Source organism: Rhinolophus hipposideros (genome assembly GCF_964194185.1).
Source record: "Rhinolophus hipposideros genome assembly, chromosome: 10".
In the NCBI taxonomy this organism is placed as follows: domain Eukaryota; kingdom Metazoa; phylum Chordata; class Mammalia; order Chiroptera; family Rhinolophidae; genus Rhinolophus; species Rhinolophus hipposideros.
In genome coordinates, this window is record NC_138056.1 from 87,623,734 (window position 1) to 87,650,811 (window position 27,078).

The following is a 27,078-nucleotide window of genomic DNA, read 5'->3' on the forward strand; positions in this document are numbered from 1 at the left end:
AGGGAGGGAGGGAGATTGAGGAAGCCCTTTTCCCACAAAGCCGCTGTGCAGCGGTCCCCTCTCCCCGCCCGGTTCCCCCGCCTGTCGCAGGAGTGCAGGGAGCCGCCGCGGGCCCTTTAAGGGCCGAGAGGTGCGCGGTCTCTTTAAGGCAGGTCCGGGTGGTTTCTGTTTTCTGAAGGAAGTGACGGGGTGGGATTGAATGAAAAGTGCAAGACCGAGTCTCAGCGCCGGAGTCGGGGGCCTCGGGAGCCCCGGGAACGCAGTGTCCGCCCCCGGGCAGCCGGCCCGCCGCGCAGCGCAGCTCACGTGCGTCCACGCCACTTGCGGCGACCGGGGCTGCGCCTCCCGGAGCTGCTCCTGGGCGCCCCCACCAGCCACTAACTTCGAAGGAAGTTTGGCAGCGCCCCCCCCCGCCCGCACGCGGCGAGCAGGGGCCGCACAGGGCGGCGGTGGCACAGCGGGATGCGCCTGCCCGGCTGCCCCGGGGTCCCCGCGGCGTCCGGCGCGCCGCTGCTGCTGCTTCCTCTGCTGGTCCAGCTCCTGGGGGCGCCGCGCGGCGTGGGCGCGGGGGCAGGCGCGCCCGCCGAGCTGCGGGTCCGCGTTCGGCTGCTCGACGGCCAGGTGACGGAGGAGAGCCTGCAGGCGGACAGCGACCGCGACAGCATCAGTCTGGAGCTGCGCAAACCCGACGGCACGCTCGTCTCCTTCACCGCGGACTTCAAGAAGGTGAGGCGCCCTCCCTTTCCAGGCTGGGACCTTGGAGCCTGAGTGCTCAGGCCTACAGACAGTAGACTGAGGCCAGGACGAGGACGCGACTGACCCAGGGTCACTCCGGGCTCTTCTCTACAACTCTGCTCCTCTCTTCAGCGCCCAGACCCGGCCCCGCCATTCTCCAAGGAAGTCCTCTGCTGTCCCCTTCGTGTCCCCCTTCCAGCCTGTCACCTCTGCGCTGGGTGCCCAGGCTTCATCTCACTCCCTGACCAGCCCTTTCCTCGCTTCGTCTTTCAACTCTCCAGAGCCTCCAGGTGCAGCCACTCCTTCAAAACCCAATATTAATAATGACCCTGACTTCCTCATGCAGTCATTTATGTCTGCTCTTTAAGAAAAAACTACAGGGCTAGGAATCAGAGATCCGGGTTCTCGCTGAGTGATCTAGGGCAAGTCCCTTTCCTTCTCTGGGCCTCTTTGCTCACCTCTGTACAGAACAATGAAGTGGCTCTAGGCTTTGCAGCTCTGACATCTTGGAGTCTGTGAGCCCCTTCTCCTTCTATTTCACTTTCCTGTGCTGGGGGGAGAGGGTGCTGGGCAGAGCTGACTATCCCTGGTCTCTCCCAAGCTGGGGAGAAGCTACCTCTCCTTTCTGGTCTGGAAAGCTGGGAAGCTTGCAGCAGAAGGACCTGGGGAGAGGCCCCAGATGAGGTCCCCATGCTCTGAAATGTCAACCCTTACGCTACCAGGAAGGAAGGCTAGCCAATCTCCACATTTTGGCTCAGATTGTGGGAAAGGGGCAGAAATCAGCCTCTATTCAGTGTGTGTGTATGTTGTGGAGGGAACCAGAAGGTGGACCTGGACCTCAAGGTTGGAGGGAACGGAGAGTGGAGATGCTGGGGGTTTATCAGCACATGGGCCTGGAAGGGTGGTCAGTGACTAACAGTGACCCTGCAGCAGGAATCCTGGAGGTAAAGAGGGTAGGTGAAGTGTAGGTACTCAGAGGGAGTTTCCAGACCTCCTACACCATAGCACCAGCCCCTCTTGTTAAAGAGGCTCTGTCTCTGGGGGAGTGGAGAGACGAGGCCCATAAGATAGCTGGGCAGCTGGGAGGGGCCCGGGCTATGGGACCATTGGCAGAGGAGCCGCGTCTCTCTCCTCCCTGTTAGAGTTTTGGAACTTGATAGGAGAGGGGGTAGAGTTTGGGGAGGCAGCTAGGGACCTAGCAAAACTGCCATAGATAGCATGGAGGTGGGGGGTGGGGGAATCCAATGGACAGTGAGGGAGGGCTTGATTATTGCTCTGTCCCAGGACTACTGAGTTGTCATTGACATGGGACATAAGAGGTCTGATAGTTAAGTTCGCAAACTTGTTGCAACGATGTTGCTAACCTTTTTAGATATCAGAGGGATTCTTCATTGTGAATTTGTACCAATTGGACAAACAGTTAACCAAGTTTACTATTTGGAAGTGCTGAAAAGGCTGCGTGAAAAGTTAGACGACCTGAACTTTTCACCAACATTTCATGGCTCTTGCATCACGACAATGCACCAGCTCACACGGCACTGTCTGGGAGGGAGTTTTTAGCCAGTAAACAAATAACTGTGTTGAAACACCCTCCCTACTCACCTGAGCTGGCCCCCAGTGACTTCTTTCTTTACCGGAGGATAAAGGAAATATTGAAAGGAAGGCATTTTGATGACATTCAGGACATCAAGGATAATCAGACAACAACTCTGATAGCCATTCAAGAAAAAGAGTTCCAAAATTGCTTTGGAGGGTGGCCTAGGCACTGGCATCAGTGCATAGTTCTTAAGGGGAGGACTTTGAAGGTGATTGTAGTAATATTTAGCAATGAGGTATGTAGCACTTTTTCTAGGATGAGTTCGCGAACTTAAGTGTCATACCTCATAGGTGGATATGGGAGGTGGAAGGAGGGTGAATGGTTACAGATGGGAAGACTTTGTGGCCCTTCCTTACTCAGCAGGCCCCAGCTAGGTTCTCAGATACAGGTAGGGCTAGGTAAGTTTGTGTGTGACGGGATGGAAGCTGATGGGGCCACAACACCTCCTGCTTTCCCACCTACACTCCAGGGGAATTTTGTCAAGTATGTTCTTGTCCCAGAAAATCCAAATAGTAGCTGGATCTCTCAGGAGGCAGTCATCTAGTCTTCCCTCTAACCTCCCACTGAAATCCTTTTCCCTTGAGAGTGAGCCTCTGGGTAGGCCGGACCTCCCTCCTTTCTGCCCACTGCCCACTGTTCTGTGGGTCGGAACCCTGGAGAGAAGACTCCAGCATCCCGGGGACCTCTCCAGCGGCCGAGGCTGTGGCTAGGACATCAATGAAAGAGGCAAGAGGTAGAGCTAAGCTGGTACAGAGTCTAGCTGCAAGATGAAACATTTTATTGCTCTACCCTGATGGCAAGGTGAGGGGAGAGGTCAGGTGGCAGTGGGGTGGAGGACTGGGGATTGGGGCTGAGGGTATAGTGGGAGGGCTGACTGCCCAGTTAGAGACTCCATTTGTTGCTGATTGCAAGAGCCCCACAGCGGCTCAAACCTCAATCCAGATTTCTGAAGACTGCTTTTCAAGTTAGCCTCTGACCCAGAAGCTGGTGTTTCACACCCGCCCCTGGCATCTCCAATTTCATCAGCAAGGGCGGGAATTGGGAGTGGAAGGCACAGAAAGGGAACCAGCTCTCCAAGGTCCCTCCAGCTCCCTGTTTCTCAGTTAGCCTGGGGCAGGGTAGAGTTGGGGAATGCCTAGGTGGGGTGGAATAGTCTTCACTCCCAACCCAATCCAAATCCTCCCGAAGCGGAGCTCCCCATTTGTTGCCCACTCAATTCTCAGGTCTGGATGTAGCGTTTCTTTTGTTTCATGTACCAAATCCATTTAGGGGTAGTTTGGGAAAAGTCCTTAATCTGCTTGGGAATAGTGACATTTACCATTTTATCACATTTGGGTGGCAGTCCAGACAGAAATGAGACAGACCTGGTTTAATCCTGGGCAAACAACTTGCTTGATCTCTGTAAACCTTCATTTCTTCATTTGCGAAATGGGTTTAATAATAGTACCAATCCCACAGTTATTGTAAGAACTAAATGGGAATGCATGTGAAATACTCACTGTGTGTTAGCTATTATGCTAAGTGTTCAAGAAATAGAAGCCATTAACTTTTATAATTGTGGCTCACATAACATCTCATCATGGACCCTCCCTGCTAAGCTTGGGCTCAAAGAGGTTGAATAATGGAGCCAAAGTCATACAGCAAGTCAGCACTGAGCCTGGAGGAGCCTCAAGTCCCCTCACAGTAACCTTCTCTTCTAAGTGCTATATATTAGAGTTCTCCAGAGAAACAGAAACAATAGAAACATACATAGAAACAAACACAGAGTGGATGGGTGGCTCTGTTGGTTAGAGTGCGAGCTCTGGGCAACCGGCTGCCGGTTCGATTCCCACATGGGCCAGTGGGCTCTCAATCACAAGGTTGCCAGTTCGACTCTTTGACACTGGCAAGGGATGGGCTGCACCCCCTGCAACTAAGAGTGAACACGGCACCTTGAGCTGAGCTGCCGCTGAGCTCCCGGATGGCTCAGTTGGTTGGAGCACATCCTCTCAACCACAAGGTTGCAGGTTGGACTCCCGCAAGGGATGGTGGGCTACGGCCCCTGCAATTAACAACGGCAACTGGACCTGGAGCTGAGCTGCGCCCTCCACAACTAAGACTGAAAGGACAACAACTTGACTTGGAAAAGTCCCGGAAGTACACACTGTTCCCCAATTAAAAAAACAAACAAACACACAAACATATGTAGATATATAGAAAGAGATTTAACATGAGGAACTGGCTTCCACAATTTTGGAGGCTGAGAAGTCCCACTATCTGCTATTTGATAGCTGGGAACCCAGGAAAAGGAAAACCATTGGTATAGTTCCAGTCTTAGTCAGAAGGCCTGAGAATCAGGTGTACCAGTGTCTGAGAGCAGGAGAAGATGCATGTCCCAGCTCAAGCAGAGAGCAATTTCATCCTTTCTCCACCTTTTTGTTCTATCCACACCCTCAGCGGATTGGATGATGCCCACCCACATTAGTGAGGGTGATCTTTACTCAGTCTACTGATTCAAATGTCTCTTTGGGGACACATTCACAGATATACCCAGAAGTAATGTTTTCTCAGCTCTCTAGGCATCCCTTAACCTGATCAAGTTGACAAATAAAATTAATCTTCAAACTCCAAAATTGCTGGCCAGCCCCTCAGCGTGGAACAGTGCTCTTTGTCCTGCCATTCTACCCAGCGTGGCATTGAGCCCCTTGTGCTGGGTGCATCACAGCCTTGTGTCTGGCTGACCTTACCGCCCCCGCCCAGCCCCTCTCTATGGCCTCTCCCACCCTCTCCGTTTGCTTCTGCCAAGATCAGGGTCTGGCACTCCCCACACTGCCGCACTCGACCTGAAGCTGGTGAAGCAGTAGCAGTAATTTGCCTGCTGTAGGACACACAGCCTGGAGCCCAGATGAGAACTACAAACCCCACAAGTAGCTTGGAGCTATCAAATGGCCATTGTGCATTACTGTATGTCTTCCCACAGGCTGCTGACCATCAGGCAGATTGATCTGTGGCTCTAAAAGACAAGCCATAGCTCAGTGGCTCCCAAACTTTGCTGCACAGTAGAATCACCGAGGGAGCTTGGAAAATCCCAGTGCCTGGGCTACTGTCCATACCAATTAACTCAGAATGCCTGAGGATAGGAGCCAAGCAGCAGTATTTTTTTTAGAGGCTCTGGTGATTCCAATGGGCAGTGAAGTTTGGGAACTTGGCCTGGCTGCTCCAGGAAAGGGGAGGGTACTTGGAAGCACATGTTAGTTAGACTGTCAAATCAAAGCAGATCCCAAAGTCAGTCACCTATTTGAAGCCTATCATTCTACTAATAATAACCCTAATGTGTTTAAGCAACATATAGATTTTAGGCCTAATTCTACATGCCCTCAGGACAGAACTCCAATTCATAATACACACTCAATAGGCAGTGCTCTTCTTTATAATGCAAATCTATATATGTAATTATACCCACATGTACATACTCACTGGGCATATCTAATAGCAGGCATGTCACCATCTCCAGTCTCTAACCTGACTTTTTATATGACAGCCTTCATGGTCCCCCTCCCCCAGCTGCTGTCCTTGTGCAAGCTCTCTTTCTCCTTTGTCCCCCAGTCTGCGTGTCCAAAAGCTGGGGGAGGTGATGAGTCATGTTCTGGGCACGGTTTGGTGCTGACCAGATGTGGAGGATGGGGCTGAAAGATATGAAAAAGTCATGTGCAACTGCTTCAGTGTGGTGGGTGCAATGGGAGCAGGGAGGAAGGAGCCACAGACTCCAAAAGTGTGAATGGAGTGATTGTGAGGGCCATGGGCTGGAGCCAAGATAAGGGGAGCCATATGGCAGTATGGGTCAGCTCAAGGTCTCTCTGAAGGACCCAAAGACATTGGATCTTGAGCCCTGCTCTGGGCACTGATGGGTGAGTGGAAGCCAGAGGAAGGAATAGCACAGAGTGCACCAGAGTCCCTGCCTTGGGGGCTTCTGTTCTGCAGAGCAACCTAGGAAGCTTCACATCTGTGAGATACAGTCCTGTAGTCTGTGAAACTGTGGAAGGTGCGGATGGCCATGTTACTGCCTGAGGCTGTTCTAACAAAACATCACATCACAGGGATGGGAGATCTCCCCCTACGCTGTCTTTTAGGTCCCCACAATTTGTCATAGAGGGCTGTGCTAGATAGAGTGTCTTCTTGGGGAACAGAGGGCAGTAGAGACACTTTCAAAAGAGGCCTAACCTTTTTAGAGTGCGGAGCATTTCCTCTCGGGAGCTTAAGAGAAGGCCCGAGAAAAATGACCCCGGTCATTTCCATGGGGCCCTTGGGTCTAAGAGCAGTCCCTGTGCCATGTATGAGGAATTCTTCCACTATCAGCCCTGCCCAAAGGTTCAGATGTGCTCCCTGGAGCTTGGCAAGTATCTCTCACTCCTGAATGCCTATGTCCAGGGGGAGTCCTAGCAAAAGATCCCAATCAGGCAGTGAAAATTGCCACCTAGGAACAAATGAGGGGACAGCTGGAAAGGAGGTAGGGAGAGGTAGAAGTAGGGTTCCCTGCTAGGCTTCCCAAGCTACAGAGATGAGGTGGTGCTGGTGGAAGAAGAGGAAAGGGAGGAGGAGAAGGAGGAGGAGGAGGACGAAAACTCAGGACAGATTCCTCTTCCACAGGAAGACAGAGGTCTAGCCTTGAGGTAAGGATTGTGTGTATCTGGACCTCACATTGAGTAGCCACTCACATCACACACAGTTAGTTCCTGTCACACACTTGGCCTCATTTGATCCTCACCATTGTATTGTGAGGCAGGTATTGCCTTCCTTTTGCAGATGTACGTACTGAGGCTCAGAGCTGTGAAGTGACTTTGACAAGATCCTGTAGCTAACGATTAGGATTAGGGCCCAGGGATCCTTCCACTGTATCCCAGTTGACTGTGTGTACCATGGCATTGTGCAGGCTCCTTCCAGAAGGCTGAAGAAACCTAAATAGGGGAGGGGAAAGGAAAGAAGGAGGCTGAAAAAAGCCTTGGTCCAGAAGAACAAATCCACAGAGAAACCTTCCTCTGTACAGACTTGGGCTGAGTCCCTTCATCACAAATGCATAACCCCTGATGAATTTTGAGTATTGACTCCTTAGCAGCTTTGTGCCTGAGACTCTTTCCTCCCTTCCTCTTTCCTTCCATGACCTTTGGGGGGGGGTAGGGATGAGGGGACCATTTTTATTCTTTTTCTTTTTTTTTATTAGTTTCAGGTGCACAAGACAAAGTAATACTTAGACGTTTATCATTTATATCCCTCACACTGTGTGAACCCTTCTCCCCCCATCCACTATCCCTCTGACATCGCACACAGCCATTACATTTCCACTGTCTCTATCACTAATGCTGTACTCCACTTCTTGTAAGTATATACATACATATATGTACAAATATATATAAAATTATAGTTGGCATTCATTATTGTTCAGCTTCAGGTGTACATTGCAGTGATCAGGCATCTACATCTTCCCTGAGGTGGTCTCCAAAATGGGACACATGTCCATCGGATACCCTACAAAATCTTTACAACATTGTTGATTACGTTCCCCAAATTAATTTTCAAAACCCCGTGGCCATCTTGTGGTTACCGACTGTTTTCTAATCCCCTCACCTTCCCCCTTATCCTCACCCACCTGCCCATCTAGCAACCCTCAGTTTTTCCTCTTTGTCTCCAAAACTGTTTCTGATCAGTTCATTCATTTATTTTTTTCTTTAGATTCCACATATAAGTGAGATCATATGGCATTTGTCTTTCTCTGTCTGACTTATTTCACTTAACATAATGTTCTCTAGATCCATCCATGTTGTTGCAAATGGTAAGATTTCTTTCTTCTTTATGGCTGCGTAATACTCCATTGTATAAATGTACCACAGTTTCTTAATCCAGTTGTCTACCGATGGGTATTTCGGTTGTTTCCATGTCTTGACTATTGTGCTGCAATAAACATAGGAGTGCATAAAGATTTTTGAATTAGAGTTTTGGATTTCTCCGAATAGATACCTAGAGTGGAATTGCTGGATTATAAAATAGTTCCATTTTCAGATTTTTGAGATACCTCCATACTGTTTTCCACAGTGGCTGCACCAATTTGCAATCCCACCAACAGTGCACATCGTTCCCTTTTCTCCACATCCGCGCCAGCACTTGTTTTTTGTTGATTTATTGATGATAGCCATTTTGACTGGGGTGAGCTGGTTTCTCATTGTGGGTTTCATTTGCATTTCTCTGATGGTTAGTGAGGTTGAGCATTTCTTCATATGTCTGTTTGCCATTTGTATGTCCTTTTTAGAAAAATGTCTCTTCATGCCCTCTGCCTAGGACATTGGGTTGTTTGTTTTTTTGGAGTTGAGTTGAGTGAGTTTTTTATAGATTTGTGATATTAACCCCTTATCAGATATATCGTTGGCAAATATCTTTTCCCATTCATTGGGATCCCTTTTTGTTTTATTGATGGTTTCCTTTGCTGTGAAAAATCTTTTTAGTTTGATGTAATCCCACATGTTTATTTTTTCTCTTACTTCCCTTGCATGAGAGGATATATAAGTAAAAATCCTACTCTGGGTAATGTCCATGAAGTTTCTTCCTATATTTTCTTCTAGGTATTTTATGGTTTCAGATCTTACATTTAAGTCTTTAAGCCATTTTGAATTTATTTTTGTATATGGTGTAAGGAGGTGGTCCAGCTTCATTTTTTTTGCATGTGTCTGTCCAGGTTTCCCAGCACCATTTATTGAATAGACTGCCTTTACCCCATCATATATTCTTGCTTCCATTGTCGTAGATTAAATGACCATATAGGCATGGATTTATTTCTGGGCTCTCTATTCTGTTCCATTGATCTATGTGTCTGTTTTTATGCCAGTACCATGCTGCTTTGATTACTGTAGCCTTGTAGTATAATTTGATGTCAGGTATTGTTATACCTCCCACTTTGTTCTTATTTCTCAAGATTGCTGAGGCTATCCGGGGGAGGGGACCATTTTTTAAAGATCTCATGGATACTACTAAGCACTTACTGTGTACATTTTTCTGCTCTTTACCAGCTGTGTGACTTCACAAGTCACTTAACCTCTCTGAGCCCCAAGCTCAGACATGACAGAAACACAGCAGGGACAATAGTATGGTGCCTCCAGGTTTATTGTGAAAAGGGAATAAGAGGCCTTTGCAAAGCAAAAGTGAAAAAGTGAAATGCATTTAAAAAGTGAAATAGCGGTGCCAGCCAGGTCCTGAGCAGGGCCCTCCTCCCCCACTCTCTTTCCTTGCCCTATTAAGCAGATTGTTTTCAGCTTTTCTATGCTGTAGGCACTGAAGCATCCTTAGGAGCTTCTGTCCTTAAATTGGCAAGTGTTTAATCACCTGCCACTGGGATTCTGATAAAGGGCAGGGGTCAAGGAAAGCATCAGGGCTGGTAATCTGGGTGAGAGGGAGGCATGAGCTCCATCTCAGGAGTCCTGGGTCAGCAGGACAGTGGGGCGCAGATGACCCACATAGAGCCTTACATTGTTCCAGGGGCAGTGAGGACAGTGGTGACATTTGGGATTTGGCTGACAGAGCACTAGGAGCTGGGAGTTTGAGGAAGAGGGTACGGGGGCAGAGGCACTGCTTCAGACTGGTGATTGCACTAATGCCCTGTAACAAGAAGTTTTTATCCTGGGCCTAATGCTGAGGGTGTACAGACACCTCATAATGGGGGTGGCCTAAGTCCCTGGGCACCAGCCTTAAGATGTGCTTGGCCAGCTTTGAGTTGACTCCATCTAGCTCTGTTCCTGCTCAAGGAGACTGGGCAGAGCAGCCACATGCCCCTGTGTCTGCCACATGGCAGCCAGCATGAGGCTCGGAAGGCATTGATTCCTGGCTGGCTCTCCAGGCCGACCCCTTGCCTCCCCAGCCCAATGAAGATGGCCCCTTCTCTAGCCAAGAGCAGAGGAATAAATATTTATATTGGCCTCAGAATCACATGCTGTGGTGTGATGGGAAGGAGACCAAGATGGCAGAGGAAAGTCCCAGGGGAGAGTGCCAACTGTCCAAGAGCAAAGAGGAATTTCAGAGTGGCTGGGGGGCAACCTGCTTCATGAGAAGCCCAGAGAGGTGGCTGCCAGCATAGGCTGTACAATCTGGGCCTCACCACCCTTACCCAGAATGGGCTTTCTGGAGAAGGGTGCTTAGAGAGTGGGTAGGAAGCTGGGAGCTGGCGATGGGGAAGACAGCAGGGAGTAAGAGGGCGTGAAGGAGTAGAAGAGGAGAAGAGATCTGCTGGGCTGGAGCTGAGGTGATGAGCCTATGAGCGGATGTGTGTGAATCAGTGTCAGCAGAGAGGCCACGTATGAGGGTGTGTGTGACTACAGGGAGGTACATGTGATATCACTTGTGAGGAGGTTGTTAGACTGTGGTGAGAAACGGGTGTGTGTGAAATGGAGCGTGAGACAATGTTTCTGAGACTGGAGGAATTTAATGAGAGAGGGTGTGGAAGACTGAGGGGTAAGAGGTTTGTGAGACTGTGAGAGATGGGGCCTGGGACTCTTGAGAGAAAGGAGTGAGGTGGAGCATCCATAGGAGAGACTGTGAGGGAGAAAATACATTCTTATGAGCAACTTTGTGTGAGGGAAAGTGGGAATGTGCCGTAGGCCTCAGTGTGAGCCTGAAGCAGAAGAAGGCATTGGAGGAGCCTGGATGCTGCTGGTGAGAGATTAGGAGCAGCTGCATGTGATAGAAATGGTTTGAGAAACAGCAAAGATCATGAAGATGTCGGTCTGTGAATGGGAAAAGCAGATGTGTGTCTACATGTGTCAGTTAAGATTTGACTTGGCTGCAAGTAACATAAAATCTCAACAGTGGCTGAAGCAAAAGAGAAGTTTGTTTCCCTCTCTCTAGTTTTACCTAAGGCTGGAAGTTCGCAGTTGACTAGTGTGACAGCTCCACAATCATCAGAGCTACAGCAGGCTCTGTCTGTAGTCTTGCTTCCCATCCTCAATATTAAGCTTTACCTGGGCCGCTCCCCAGCAGGGCTGCAGCAAGGGCCTGGCACAAAATGTCTTTTGTCAAAATGCAGAGGGCTGGGCCCCCTGCTTTTCCCGGAGCAGCTCTCTACAGTCTCGGGTGTTCACCTGGCGCCCCAGCACAGATAAGCCAATGCAGTGATACAGTGCATAAAAAAAAAAAAGGCAGGCAATGTACACAGAGAAGGGTAGAATGTCTGGACAAGGGCTAAGAGGCTCGCTTGGACTGAGAGCCAGTAGAGTTGGGCTTCTGGTTCTGCCTCTGCAGCTGTGTAACTTGTGAAGGTCACGTCTCCTGCTGGAACCCACTGGATCATAAACTAAATGATCCCCTAAACTTTCTAGAAGCCAAAATAGCAGTTGTAGGACTATCAGCCTGCAGGTGCCCTGCTACAAGAAAGCCCAAGAAGAAAGCCATCTGTTTGTGGGAGGCAAGGGGTTTGATGGAGGCCCCAGAGCATTTGTTCATTCACTCTGCTGATAAGTGTTGAACTCCATCTCTGTGCTAGACCTTGAGGATACTGCATAAATAAGGGCTAGTTGCTGTCTTTGAATCAGGGGCAGATGCTAGAGGGCCTGGAAGACTTCCTGGGCAGAAGATGCCACGTGAGGACTGGGGCCCTCTACTGAGACATTTTAATCAGGTGCACAGTAGCCTGGCGTAATTCAAGTTTCTGATTCGGCTCTAAACCACAGATCTGTTCATGTTGCATCCAGGCTCAAAACCCACCAATGACTTTCACTGATCTATTAGATTAAGCTCACACTCCTTGGCTGGGCTCGCAGATCCTGTGCCCTGCGCCTCTTGCCAGACTCTTCCTTCAAGCACTCACTGCCCTCCGGCCATCCCATATACATTCATTTTTCTCAGAACCCTTCCATGCTCTTGTTTGTTCACTCATTTGTTGATTTATTATCAGATACTTATTGAGCACCTGTTGTGTTCTTAGATGGGGATATATTGAAAATAAGATACTATCCCAGCCTCAAGTAGTTGAGTCTGGAAAGAAAGACAAGTAAAACGATTATTGCAAACACAGTGGGATTGGTGCTGTAGAGGTCAGGGGTTGGGTCTGGCTGACTTGGATGGAGGGTTGGTGAGGGCAGCATTGGGAGGATAGCAGAGATGATGCATTTGAACTGAGTCCTGAAGCATGGTAGGCAAATGGGGATAGTCCATTGCTGGCAGTGGAATCAGTTCATGGAAAGGTATAAGGCATCTCTCATTCTGGCAACCGCCAGCTTTTTGGTTCAGTACTTAGGGAGTGCAAGAGGAACTGTCTGCAAATATATGGATGCCAGCCTCTGGGAGGTACACTTTATGGAGAGGATGAAAGGAGCCTTTGAAGGGCATTAGGCAGATCAGATGATAGTAGAGTGGAGGGATGGTTTGGGTGGGGGCATCAACACACTCACACCTCCCTGTCTTCTGTAAATGCCTCTCTCTTTGCTAGAAAGCCCCTCATCTTTTGACTGTCAAGGACCACTGAAATGTCCCTCATTCTGGGAAGTCTTCCCTTCTTCCCCCACTTCAAGCCCCATAATTAAAGGGACAACACACATTCCTTCATCCATCCTTTGCCCCATAACACATAGCATAAACCTCAACCCTAAGCCTTATTATAATGCACTGACTTTGGTTGTAGATCAGGCTTCCCATGAGCCTTTTGAAAACAGGGTCCTTTGCCTCAGTCTTGTTCAACCCCTACCCAGCCTAGTGGCTGTGAGGTCCCTGTCCCGGGTAATGCCAGTCAATGCTCTCCTACTGATTTGCTGATTACTTGCAAGCCCCACAGCAGTCACCTGATCTCTGTGGGTCTCAGGTGTATCTGTAAGACAAAAATCTTTATTCCTACCTCTGCAGATATGGAATAGATCACAGTTGGAGCAAGACCGAAGTTGAAACAATAATAGGGAAAGTTAAAGAGGTCAGCCCACTAGGTTCTGAAACCTTTCACTCAGTTTTTCCTCATAATAATCCCTTGAGGTAGGTACTATTAGTTTTAGTCATTTCACAGATGTAGAAACTGAGGTGCAGAGAGATTAAGTAAATCCCCCAAGGTTACCTGGCTTGTGTCAGAAAAACTAGGGTTTAAGTGCTGATAGTACTGATTCCAGAGACTTTATTATTAACTATTGTGCTCTCCTAGGACATACCTACTCCGTTCCTTACTAAAAACCACAGGGGACTTTAGCAGATGCTCTCTCTCTCCATGACACACTTGCCACACCCTCTGCATGGCCCAGATTTCATTTCTGGTACTATGTTCCACTTCTTCCTGGTGTCCTACTCCTGGTGGGCTGCAGGTTCTGAGAGTTCTTGGGAGAAGGAGACTTATAGAAACCTCCCATCTTAGGAACCCTAGCCTTAGTCCTGGGTCTGAGAACTTGCCTCCAGTCCCCTGCCATGGGCTTTTCCCCAGCTATGCCATCTGTCTTGGGCACTACATCTGGGTAAATCATCCCAGGGCACTCTACAGTGAGGAGGAAGCCTGGAAGTCAGGCTTCCATCTGGCCTGGGCTTAGCATCTGGCCAGATGTTCCCTGAAGCAGCATGGTCTCTCCCCCTGCCCTTCCCTCTGTGCTGGAGGGAAAGGGACCTTGAACCTTAGTAGTGAGTCTGAGGTGTAGGGAGTAGAAGGTAGTAGGGGCACCTGTCAGGAGGGTGGAGCCAAAGAGATCCAGAAACTAGGGCTGCCCACTCCCTCCCAAGGATCAGCATGTGGAATATGGTTTACTGGAGAAATAGGACTAAGAAGACTGGACAATTCAGGGTTTAAAGAGGCTCTGGGAAGGACAGGCAGACAGACAGGTTAGAAGGATGTCCTGCTTCACTGTACTATGATATTTGTGTCAAATGCTAATGTTCATTAGTTACGCGGAACCATGAGAAGGAGCTGCCACATTCCCCAGATAGGTCTACAGAAGACTCACATACCATCACCAGATGGATGGGCACAGCTGGAAGAGGCATCTCATCCTGGCTCTGCCACTCATAAGCTGTGTGGCCAGGGGCAGACTGCACTTCCTCTCTGGGCCTGAGCTGCAGTTTCTTTCGCTGAGCATCAAGGAAATTGGACTAGTTGATATATGAGGCAACTGTGCTCTGTTGTTAAAAGAGCTCAGACTTTGGAGTCAGACTGTCTGGGTTAAAATTCCTGCTACAATTGTCACCCCAATAAATTTAATTAAAAAAAAAAATCTAAAATAAAAAAAAAATTCCTGCTACGGAATTTTAGTCCCATGACCTTGAGCAAGTTACCCATTCCAGACTCAGTAGTACTGTGTTTCCCTGAAAATAAGACCTAGCCGGACAATAAGCTCTACTGTGTCTTTTGGAGCAAAAATTAATATAAGACCCAATCTTATTTTACTATAAGAACAGGTTTATATAATATAATACAATATAATATAATACAATACCAAGTCTTATATTAATTTTTGCTCCAAAGGACGCATTGGAGCTGATTGTCTGGCTAGGTCTTATTCTCGGGGAAACACAGTAATCAGCCCACCTCCATTGTTGTAAAGATTTTAAATGGCATAGTATACTCTTTTTGACTCCTAGTAACAGTGACTTGTCCCTCCCTGTTATAAACTTCAATAAATCTTTGTCCTACACAGATAAATAGGAAGTACAGAGGAAATCTATCTCAATGAGAAATCTTTATTCCCTCTCTTCACCCCCAGTCACGTTCCCATTTTGGTAGCATTTTGTTGTTGTTATTGACATTGTTATTTAATATAGATTCAGGGGGAAAACAGATTTCTTTCATTCTCTGGTGTTCCAAGAAATCAAATAAATGCTCCTGTTAATGGTGGGCGGGTGATGTCCCCAAGCACTGAGACCAGTCAGCAGCCCTCAGACTGCAGGGTATTGGACATGCCTGTGGTATTGGAGAAGATGCTGTGAATATTCCAGATAGAGTTCTTTTAAAGGTACACTGCTGAAAATACCCTAGGAAGAGAAGTCTGGTGTCAAGTCTCACCTAGCAGGAATTGAGCCCAGAGTGAAAAGTACACAAGTAGACCAGCCTCCAACCTTTCCTCAGCCAACCTGAGGGAATTGAAAGATCGGATGGCTAAGTAATTGGGGCCCAAGAATGGATTTCCTGTTGAGAGGAAGCTGAGATTAATTCAAGCTCCGATTCATCTTCCCCACAAGTCTGGGATCATAAGGAACCTAATGGGACATTTCTCACCAGCTGGGTCTCAGTTTCCCTTTCTGCTATATTAATGGAAAATCTCCCCATACACACCCACACTTCATTGTTCCAGAGCTTATTTGCAGTAAAAGGAACTAAGAGAAACGTCCTTTTAAAGTCAAAGGACTTCAGAAGTGCATGAGGATTTATGGAATGACAGCACTCATTTGTTCAGATCACCTGTAAAATTTGCTGATCACCTGCAATGATGGTAATCACCACAGCTAGTATTCTGGGCAGGCATCCTTCTCTGCCCTCCACACTAACTCATTTAGTCCTCACCACAACCCTGTCAGGTAAATGAGTTATCATCCCCATTTTACACATGAGGCTTAGAGAAACTGGGAGATATGCCTGGGTGCCAGCTAATACATTGCAGAATGGGCCCTGCCTATACTGGAAACCCAAGGGGGACCCTAGACCCTATTGCAAAGCACTTACACTCTGGCAGGCATACAGTGAGCATCACTGAATGGAGAATCTCACTGAGTATGTACTGTATGAGGCCAGGGCACATACAGTGAAAGATGAACAGCGACACAGGGTTTTATACTCTCAGTACCACTGCAGGGCCATTGGGGTTCCTAGGAGAGAACTGTCATTGTCACCAAGGTACCTCCCAGGCAGGCAGGTCTGACTGGGGCCTACTAACTTCTCACTGGGAGCAGTTAGGCAAGGCACAGAGATAGGTGAGAGGAGGGGGCACCTCAGGTGCAGGTGGGTCAGAGGACTGTGTTCCAGCAGCCAAATTGGGAAGGGGACCCCAGCCTATGGCCTCTCTCCAGCCTCCCCTGTTCACACAGTGAGTCAGTAACAGGAAGGAGCCTGCTGGTAATGCCATTAGTAACCTTGTGAGGAAAGGGGAAGTGGAGAGGGAAGGGAAAGCTGAGCCATCCCAGCTCCCTCAGGCCAGAAGGCAGCAACAGCTGTAGCGAGCTTGTGCTGCATCTACCCTTAACCCCATCCTGCCCCCACAACCTCCATCGAGATGGGGGTCAGGAGTCTGGCTGATTAGAAGCATGGGAGGCATTTTGAAGAGCACTAATTTCTAGGTCTTTCCCGAAAACACTAAACAGGAATGTCAGCGAGAGAAACTCTGGAATCCGTATTTGCAAAAAGTGTAGCCCCGCCCCCATGAGGCCCTGGTGATCCTGACCCACCCTGATCAGAGTGACACAGGGCTGCCACCAAGGGGAAGTGTCAGCTGTGAATGAACCAGGTGCTGTTCCCTTCAAAGTGAAGTTCTATGCTTTTAAATAGTTTTGGAAATCTTTCTAGCAGTTCACTATGTGAATTTTACAGTTTGAAACATCTGCGGTGTGTTCTTTCTTTTAAGTCATGACTTTAAATGGGAAAGAGAAAAATTCCTAGAGCAGCAGGACACTGTAGGGCAGTGTCCAGGCATGTGTCCTCTCCAGGACCTGAGCTGAGTTGGGTGGGCTGGTGGGGATACCCCACTCCTCTCCAGCTGGTCCCTATCCTTCTGCCCTTTTCCGTCAGTATGTGAAGATCTTCCGGGCCCTGATCCTGGGGGAGCTGGAGAAGGGTCAGAGTCAGTTCCAGGCCCTCTGCTTTGTCACCCGGCTGCACCACAATGAGATCATCCCCAGTGAGGCCATGGCCAAGCTTCGACAGGTAAGTGCCTGCTCCAGGCCTGCCCTGGCCCAGCTTCTGCTCCAGAGCCCCCACCACTGCAACTAGCCTGGCCCTAAGCCTGGACACAAACCCAACCTCAGTCTCCCACCCAGCACCTGACCCACCTTAGCCCTCATCCCTGGCACCTCCCTCTCACCCTGTAGTCCTCAATCCCCTGATTTTGCCCCAGGCCAAACCTGACCCCATAGCCCCAGATCTCTAATCTGGACTTAACCCCCAACTCCCATATTCCTCCAGCCCCTTCCCTTTTATGATGGAGGCTAGGAGCTTGGACTCTAAAATTAGATCTGCCTTCAGACCCAGTACCTACCTCATTAGTAACTTGACAATGGACAAGTTGCGTGACTTTAAAAGCCTCTGTTTTCTTATTGAGAAATGGTTATAGTAAGAATTAAATGAGATGATGTGTGTAAAGCGTTCAATGCAATGTTCAAAGCAGTTCAGCCTGTTGACTTGCTCCCACTCACTTCCTGGGCTCTGGGTCTCTCCGCAGCCTCATCTAAGTTTCCTATACTATCCAGCAGGGCTTGCCATAGGCCCCTCCCCTGTGCCTGCCCTTCCCAGAGAGATTCAGTTCCCTGAATGTTGGAAAGTGTGGGACCCCAGGGGTCATTTACCCTGGGACAGCTTCCTTGGCCTGCCCACCTCTAACACCACTTCCCAGGTATCAGAATTCTCCATCGGGCTGCAGAGGGCAGCCCAGTGGCCAGCTGAAAAGCCTGACTGACCTCTGGGTATCAGTTTCTCTGCCAGTTGGAGTGGGGGCTGGGTGCCCCTGACTACCACCCTGCAGATGGTCCCAAGGTTCTGAAGGCAACCAGCCTGGGCTTGTCTGACCCTAAGTGATCAGGGGAAAATGATTAGGGAGCATTCTGAAACTCTTCTCCTCCACACAGAAAAACCCACGGGCAGTGCGTCAGGCTGAGGAGGTGCGGGGCCTGGAGCACCTGCACATGGACATCGCCATCAACTTCAGCCAGGGGGGCCTGCTGAGCCCCCATCTGCGCAATGTGTGTGCTGAGGCTGTGGATGCCATCTACACCCGCCGGGAGGACGTCCGCTTCTGGCTGCAGCAAGGTCAGCGCTGCTGCCTACTGCTGTGCCATCGCATACATCATGGAGTACAACAATGGGCGGCAGCAGTCCAGGGCAGGGGCCTACAAACCGTGCTGGGGTGGGCTCAGGAAGGGGTACTGGTGTGGCCTTTCAGGGAGAGGAGTCAGCCAGGTGAAAGGGACCCATTCCAGGAAGAGACACACAGAAACTGGGACTGCTGGACCCTGCGGAGGGACATTCCCAGGCTACTCCCACCTCACCTCTGACCTTAGTGACAACACAGATGGGACCTTCTGTCATGTGAGGAGTGCACAGACACCAGGGCCTGGGTGGCGCTGAAGATACCCTTTCCCACCTGCCCACCTTTTAGTGATCTACTCCTCTTCTTCACACCTCTCTGATGCCCACATCTCTCCCCCAAAATCCTTCAGGCCTCCTCTCATCTCTGCATAACACTTGCCTTCTGGCCTGTGTGACCTCACCTCTGGGCCACCTCCTAGTACTTTTCCCAGGGCTGTCCCCAGGTCCTCTGTGTATAGGGGAAAGGAAGATGTCACCATTTCACCTCAAGATGCCTGGTCCCTTTGCCCAGCTGGCTACACACTAGAGAAATGCCTCCCCCTTCCAGTGCTGCACTGGATTGACAAATGCCCAAAAGAGCTGTGGTCGCACCTTCCACACATACCCTTCCTCAGTGGGCTGTACCTCAAACTAAGGTACAGACCTCATACTGTCCCCCAGAAGCTGGTCTCTTCTGTGGCTACTGAGCCCAGCCAGGACCCAGGACCCTGTCATCTCCTCCAGCACTCCTCATGTGCACACTACCATCTAACACACAACGTGGCCATGCTAACTCCCCAGTGTATTTGTGCTAGCACTTCCCTGCTTGGCCCTACTCACATATCATCTCCTTTAAGAAGCTTTCCTTAGAGATGTCATGAAAATGGCGGCATGAGGTGAGCCTCTGTAAAGCTCCCCTGGAATTTACAACTAATCGAACAACAGTAACTCCACAAAGGACTCCCTGCACAGCAGAGAGGCAAGATGAAGAGGCCCACAACTGAATTCACCTAAAGGAGGGCAATTGCGTGAGCGGGTTAGGAGGAAACGGAGAAGTGCAGAGACAGAGCCACGCGGGCTCAGGACACAGACCGAGCTCAATGCTCTGAGCTCGATGCATCCCGGAACTACTTCAGCTGCGAGACAGGGAATAACTCTGACTGCTAGGGTTCCGCTTATGTCCCACAGGGCTGAGTGGGCAGCATATAACACAGCTGAACCCAATGCTCATGGCAGAGACCTCGGAGAAAAGACTGAGGGAAGAAGGCTGAAAAAGGTGGTTTAAGCCCTCACTGCCGAGCAGAGAATGGAAGCCTTAGGCACTGAGACTAGCCGCCCTCTCCCTACCCTCCCAGAGCTCACCCTGCTCCCATCTACCCGGTGCTAGAAGCGGAATACTAGCAGTGTCAGATCAAAAGAACAGAATATTTGCTGTTCTGAGAACTGTGGACTTCAGACACAGATTCGCAGCCCAACTAGTTCTGGCAGAGGGGAGGGAACTGTGGAAGCAGGACCTGCTGTGGTGGTGGTCACCGCCATTGCTCTGGGCCACCTCTCACAACTCACCCCGCCCCTGTCCCCACCTATCTCGGAGGATCCCTGCAGGAGTAAACAGAACTGCTGAAACATACGGGCGCTGAATCTGGTGCAGAAAGAGCTTTGGAACTTCAAAAGCTCTCTACATACCCACACGGACACTGCGCCCTGTGACACAGGCGAACTGTTAACAGAGGAGAAGCCCATCTCCCAGGGAATCCCCCCATTGTGTGACAAGCTGGAATAGTGCAGAGAAAACATAGCACTACCGTGTGAGAGAGAGAAAAAAGGCTGCAGTCAGAGAGAAAATAAAACATTCTACCAACAAGTACTGAAAAACAAAAAAAGACCTCTTCCTATCAACCTGTTGCAGAAGCCACTCCTGTAGATTTCTAGGAAGAGAAATAATAAATCAGTAATTGCCATCAATAACCAAGGCAACAAGACAGCTCAGAAAGAAAGTGAAAAGTCTCCAGAAAAGGAACTTAAAGATATGGAAACATGTGACTTAAATGACAGAGAATTCAAGATTGCAGTTCTGAAAAAACTCAACGAGATGCAAGAACACACAGAAAGGCAGTTTAATGAACTCAGAAACACAAAGAACATGAGCATTTTACGAAAGAGATTGAAATTTTAAAAAAGAACCAATTGGAATTTCTGGAGTTTAAGAACTCAATAAAAGAAAAGAAGAATGAAATAACCAGCTTAGGTAGTAGAGTTGAACTGATGGAGGAAAGCATCAGTGACATCGAAGATAGAAACCTGGAAATTGCATAGATGAAAGAAGAAAGAGACTTGAGACTTAAAAGAAATGAAAGAACTCTATGAAAACTTTCTGACTCTATCAGAAAGAGCCATATAAGAATAATGGGCATACCAGAAGGAGAAGAAAGAGAGAAGGGAACAGAGAATATATTCAAACAAATTGTTGATGAGAACTTCCCAAACTTGTGGACAGAACTGGATCCTCAAATCCAAGAAGCAAATAGACCACCTGATCACCTCAATCCCAACAGACCTTCTCCAAGGCACATTGTGTTAAAGCTGTCCAAAATCAACGACAAAGAAAGAATCTTCAAAGCAGCCAGGGAAAAGAAGATGGTAACCTACAAAGGAAAGCCCATTAGATTATCATCAGATTTTTCAACAGAAACTCTAAAAGCCAGGAGGGAATGGAACCAAATATTGAAACTATTGAAAGAGAGAAATTATGAGCCAAGAATAATATATCCAGCACAGATATCCTTTAGATATGAAGAAGGAATAAAGACCTTTCCAGACATACAGAAGCTGAGGGAATTTTCTAATACACAACCTGCACTACAAGAAATACTAAAGGAGACTATTTGACCACCATCAACAGGGACAATTTGTGGCAACCAAAACATAAAAAGGAGGACACTAAAGGCCTGAACCGGAATATGGGAATGGAGAAAGTAAGCGTGCTGAAGAAAAAGGAATACTCTAAATATCAAACTTTCTTTTACATAAACTTAAGGGTAACCACTCAAAAAAAATCCAGAACTGAAATACATACTGTAATAAAAGAAGAAACAAAGGAAACATGATAGAATACCACAACACAGAAATAATAGACAACAACAAAAAGGCAAACACACAATGGATACACAGCCTTACCAGAAAACTGAAGATAGAATGACAGGAAATCATCACATATCAATAATCACCCTAAATGTAAATGGACTGAACTCACCAATAAAAAGGCACAGTATAGCAGATTGGATCAAAAAACTAAACCCAACCATATCCTGTCTACAAGAGACACATCTCAGCTACAAGGACAAGCATACACTCAGAGTGAAAGGTTGGAAATTGGCACTACAAGCAACTGGTACCCAAAGAAAGTCAGGTGTAGCCATAATGATATCAGATGAAACAGACTTCAGGGTGAAAAAGATAACAACAGACAAAGATGGACATTACATAATGGTAAAGGGGACTATACAACAAGAAGACATACCAGTCATCAATATTTATGCCCCCAATCAGTGAGCACTGAAATATACCAAGCAACTACAACAGAACTGAAGGGAGAAATTGACCAAAACACAATTATACTAGGGGATTTAAATACATCATTGACAGCTATGGATAGATCATCCAAACAGAAAATAAATAGCGAAATAGCAGCCCTAAAAGACACATTAGATGAAATGGACGTAATTGACAAATATAGAGCACTTCATCCTAAAACGTTAAACTATACATTCTTTTCTAGTGTACATGTAGCATTCTCAAGGATACACCATATATTGGGAATAAAATCAGCCTCAGCAAATTTAAGAAGATTGCAATCATACCAAGCATATTCTCTGATCACAAGACTTTGAAATGGGATATCAACTGTGAAAAGAAAGCAGGAAAAAACACAAACACATGGAGATTAAACAATATACTTTTAAAGAACGACTGGGTCAAAGAAGAAATTAGAGGAGAGATCAAGAGATACATAGAAACAGATGACAATGAAAATACATCCTACCAAAATTTTGGGGATGCAACGAAAGCAGTTTTAAGAGGGAAATTTATAACATTACAGGCCTATCTCAAGAAACAAGAAAAATCCCAAATAAATAACCTCATGTTACACCTTAAAGAACTAGAAAAAGAAGAACAAGTGAAACCCAGGGTCAGCAGAAGAAAGGAAATAACAAAAATCAGAGCAGAACTGCGTTAAATAGAGAACAAAAAGACAATAGAAAATTAAAGTAACAATGAGCTGGTTCTTTGAAAAGATTAGCAAAATCGACAAACCCTTGGCTAGACTCACTAAGATAAAAAGAGAGAAGACACTAATTAGCAAAATCAGAAATGAAAAAGTGGAAGTTATCACGGACACCACAGAAATACAAAGGATCATCCAAGAATACTATGAAGGACTATATGCCACCAAATTCAATAACCTAGAAGAAATGGACAGTTCTTAGAAACATATAGCCTTCCAATGCTGAACCATGAAGAACTGGAAAATCTAAACAGACCGATCACCAGTAATTAAATTGAATCAGTCATCCAAAACCTTCCCAAAATCAAAAGTCCTGGACCAGATGGCTTCACTAGTGAATTCTACCAAACCTTCAAAGAGGATCTACTACCAATCCTGCTCAAACTCTTCCAAAAAATTGAAGAAGAGACAGTACTCCCTAACTCATTTTATGAGGCCAACGTTACCTTGATACCAAAACCTGGTAAGGACAACAACAAAAAAAGAAAACTACAGACAAATATCTCTGATGAATACTGATGCAAAATTCCTAAACAAAATTCTAGCAAATCGAATACAATAATGCATTAAAAAGATTATTCATGACGACCAAGCGGGGTTCATCCCCGGGGCACAAGGATGGTTCAACATACCCAAATCCATCAATGTGATACATCACATAAACAAAATAAAGGACAAAAATTATATGATTATATTAATTGATGCAGAAAAAACATTTGTCAAGATACAACATCCATTTATGATTAAAACAATAAAATTGGGGTCGGTCCAGTGGCGCAGGCGGTTAGAACTCCATGCTCCTAACTCCGAAGGCTGCCGGTTCGATTCCCACATGGGCCAGATAAATTGGTATAGAAGTAAAATTCCTTAATAAAATAAAGGCCATATATGACAGACCCTCAGCTACCCTCATAATTAATGGTGAAAAAGTGAAGCCCTTTGCTCTACATTCAGGAATACGACAGGATTGTCCCCTATCAATTCTGCTTTTCAACATAGTGTTGGAAGTCCTTGCCAGAGCAATCAGGCAAGAGAAAGAAATCAAAGGCATTTAAGTTGGGAATGAAGAAGTTAAATTCTCACTCTTTGCAGCCACCTGATGCTTTATATAGAAAACCCTAAAGATTTCACCAAAAAGCTATTAGAAACAATCAACGAATACAGTCAAGTTGTTGGCTACAAAATCAACGTACAAAAGTCCATTGCATTCCTATATATTAACAATGAAATCTCACAAAAAGAAATACGAAAAACAACTCCTTTTGCAATTGCAGCAAAAAGAATAAAATACCTAGGAATAAACTTAACCAGGGATGTTAAGGACCTATGTGCTACAAACTATAAGACATTTTTTAAAGAAATTGAAGAAGATACAAAGAAATGGAAAGACATTCCGTGCTCATGGATTGGAAGAATCAACATAGATAAAATGGCCATGTTACCCAAAGCAATATACAGATTTAATGCAATCCCGATCAAAATCCCAATGTCATTTTTTTAAAAAATAGAACAAAAAATCATCAGATTTGTTTGGAACCACAAAAGACCCTGAATAGCCAAAGCAATATTTAAAAAAAAAAGAACTATACTGGAGGTATCACACTCCCTGACTTTTGCTTGTACTACAGGGCTACAATAATCAACACAGCATGGTATTGGCAGAAAAACAGACACATAGACCAATGGAATAGAATTGAGAACCCAGAAATAAAACCACATAAATATGGACAGATAATTTTTGACATAGAAGCTAAAAACATACAATGGCGGAAAGACAGCCTCTTCAATAAATGGTGCTGGGAGAATTGGATAACCACGTGCAAAAGAATGAAACTGGACGGCTATCTGTCACCATGTACCAAAATTAATTCAAAATGGATCAAAGACTTAAGCATAAGACCTGAAACAATAAACTGCATAGAAGAAAACATAGGTACTAAACTTATGGACCTTGGGTTCAAAGAGCATTTTATGAATTTGACTCCAAAGGCAAGGGACTAAAAGCTAATATAAATAAATGGGACTGTATCAAACTTAAAATCTTCTGCATAGCAAAAGAAACCGTCAACAAAATAAAGAGGCAACCAAGTGAATGGGAGAAGATTTTTGCAAACAGTGCCTCTTATAAGGGGCTAATATCCAAATATACAAGGAACTCATGAAACTCAACAACAAAAAAACAAACAACCCAATTGAAAAATGGGCAGACGACCTGAAGAGACATTTCTCCAAAGAGGACATACAAATGGCAAATAGACATATGAAAAAATGCTCAACATCACTAATCATCAGAGAAATGCAAATGAAAACCACAACGAGATATCACCTCACCCCAGTCAGAATGGCTATCATCAACAAGACAAATAGTAACAAGTGTTGGAGAGGCTGTGGAGAAAAACCTCATACACTGTTGGTGGGAATGCAGACTGGTGCAGCCATTATGGAAGGCAGTGTGGAGGTTTCTCAAAAATAAAATAAAATTACGAATAGAATTACCATATGACCCAGCAATCCCTCTCCTGGGTATCTACCCCAAAAATTTGAAAACATTTATCCATAAAGACACATGTGTTCCAATGTTCATTGCAGCTTTGTTTACGGTGGCCAAGACATGGAAACAACCAAAATGTCCTTCGATAGATGAATGGATAAAGAAGTTGTGGTATATATACACAATGGAATACTATTCAGTGGTAAGAAAAGATGAAATAGGACCATTTGTGACAACATGGATGGATCTTGAGAGTATAATGCTAAGCGAAATAAGTCAGACAGAAAAAGCTGAGAACCCTATGATTTCACTGATATGTGGTATATAATCCAAAAACAACAAAAGAACAAGACAAACAAATGAGAAACAAAATCTCATAGACACAGACAATAGTTTAGTGGTTACCAGAGGGTAAGGGGGGTGGGGGGTGGGAGTTGAGGGTAAGGGGATTAAATATATGGTGATGGAAGGATAACTGGCTCTGGGTGGTGAACACACAGTGGGATTTATAGATGATGTAATACAGAATTGTGCACCTGAAATCTATGTAATTTCACTAACAATTGTCACCCCAATAAATTAAAAAAAAAAAAGCATTCCTTGATTTCCTACTTAGTCTCCCCCTGCCTGTGTTTTATCACAATCCAGTACATTGATGTTTTTATTTGATGACTGAGTGAAGGCTTTCAAGTCAGAGAGACTTGGTTTCCAGTCCTGACTCCATTACTTACTGTGTGACCTCAGCTAGATTGTTAAACTTTTCTTGGCTGGTTTTCTCATCTGTAAGACAGGGATGAGAATACTTAGATCGTAGCGATGGTGGGATGCCTAAAGAGGCCATACAGGGAACTGCCCTTCCCCCTGGTTAGGGGAGCCACTGCCCCTGCCACCACCATTCCCCTCCTTGACCTTTGCTCTCTCCCATAGGTGTGGACAGCGCCGTGTTCAAGACTCTGCCTAAGGACACAGAACAGTCTTTGCTGCCTCACTGCAGGCAGGTGGAGGACCGAGGGAAGCCCTGTGTCTGCCACTATGGCCTGAGCCTGGCCTGGTACCCCTGCATGCTCAAGTACTGCCACAGCCGTGACCGGCCGGCTCCCTACAAATGTGGCATCCGCAGTTGCCAGAAGAGCTACAGCTTCAACTTCTTCGTGCCCCAGAAACAGCTGTGTCTCTGGGATGAGGACCCCTAGTCAGGCTAGGGTGGTGGGGTGGTCCCCAGGAGGCTGCTATGGGCTCACCACTCCTCCCTCAGCCACTAGATGGTGTGGCAACCCACAATGTGGCCTTATTTCCCTTCCTTCTCTTCCTTTCCTTTCCCTTCCCCTAACCCTATTGCTTTTGGTCCCATCACTCATAACTGTGAAAAAGGGATGTGGCATGACGGGTTAACTCATGAAGGCAGCTTCCACTCCCACCCTGTGCCTTCCTTGAGGACCGACAGGAAATAAGGGTTCTCCACACCGCACCCTTCCTCTTCTTCATCCCCCACGAAGTGCTCCTTTCCAAACAACCAAAATGTCATGGCCTATGATTCTCCTGTTTAACTCTTTGAAAGTTTAGACCCTGAAAGGTATCTTTGCCTGTTATACCCACCTCCCCACATACAACCACCCTACCCCCTCAACCATCTGGGAGGAGCTGGCCCCTCTGTACTTTCAACTGCCCAACAAGGAGGGGATCATTGCCCCAGAGAGATGGTTGTTGGGACTAATGTCATTGACCCTACACCAGATCACAATGCTTCCTTTTCATAACTGGCCTCCGAGGACTTCACTGGGATAGGTGGGGACCTCCCAGCTCTGAGACAGACCGCCTGTGCCTTTCCCCAGACCTGGACGTGACTGCGAGAGCAGGCACCACGTTTCCTACTCTAAACAGAAATGTGTTTGTAGGTTTCTGGGGCAGGGAGGGAGCATGAAGTATGAGGAAAACTTGAATTTCAGATTTTTAATGCAAAGTATTTATCATTTCTACCAGAAATAAAAGTTTAAATTTTTACTTGA

General features: G+C 46.8%; 1 protein-coding gene across 1 annotated transcript; it reads left to right on the top strand.

Moving 5' to 3' along the window:
* On the top strand, positions 1-27,078 carry OAF (out at first homolog). Its single transcript, XM_081063028.1, has 4 exons — positions 1-726; positions 17,025-17,159; positions 18,077-18,257; positions 26,000-27,078. Exons 1-4 carry the CDS (start codon positions 463-465, stop codon positions 26,263-26,265), a joined length of 846 nt encoding a protein of 281 aa, XP_080919154.1. The 5' UTR covers positions 1-462; the 3' UTR covers positions 26,266-27,078.

Excerpts from the sequence above, each read along its gene's own strand:
- OAF (XM_081063028.1), top strand. The coding sequence starts at position 463 with ATGCGCCTGCCCGGCTGCCCCGGGGTCCCCGCGGCGTCCGGCGCGCCG. Across the intron at positions 727-17,024 it reads TCACCGCGGACTTCAAGAAG|TATGTGAAGATCTTCCGGGC; the intron begins GTGAGGCGCCCT and ends CTTTTCCGTCAG. Across the intron at positions 18,258-25,999 it reads CCGCTTCTGGCTGCAGCAAG|GTGTGGACAGCGCCGTGTTC; the intron begins GTCAGCGCTGCT and ends TCTCTCCCATAG.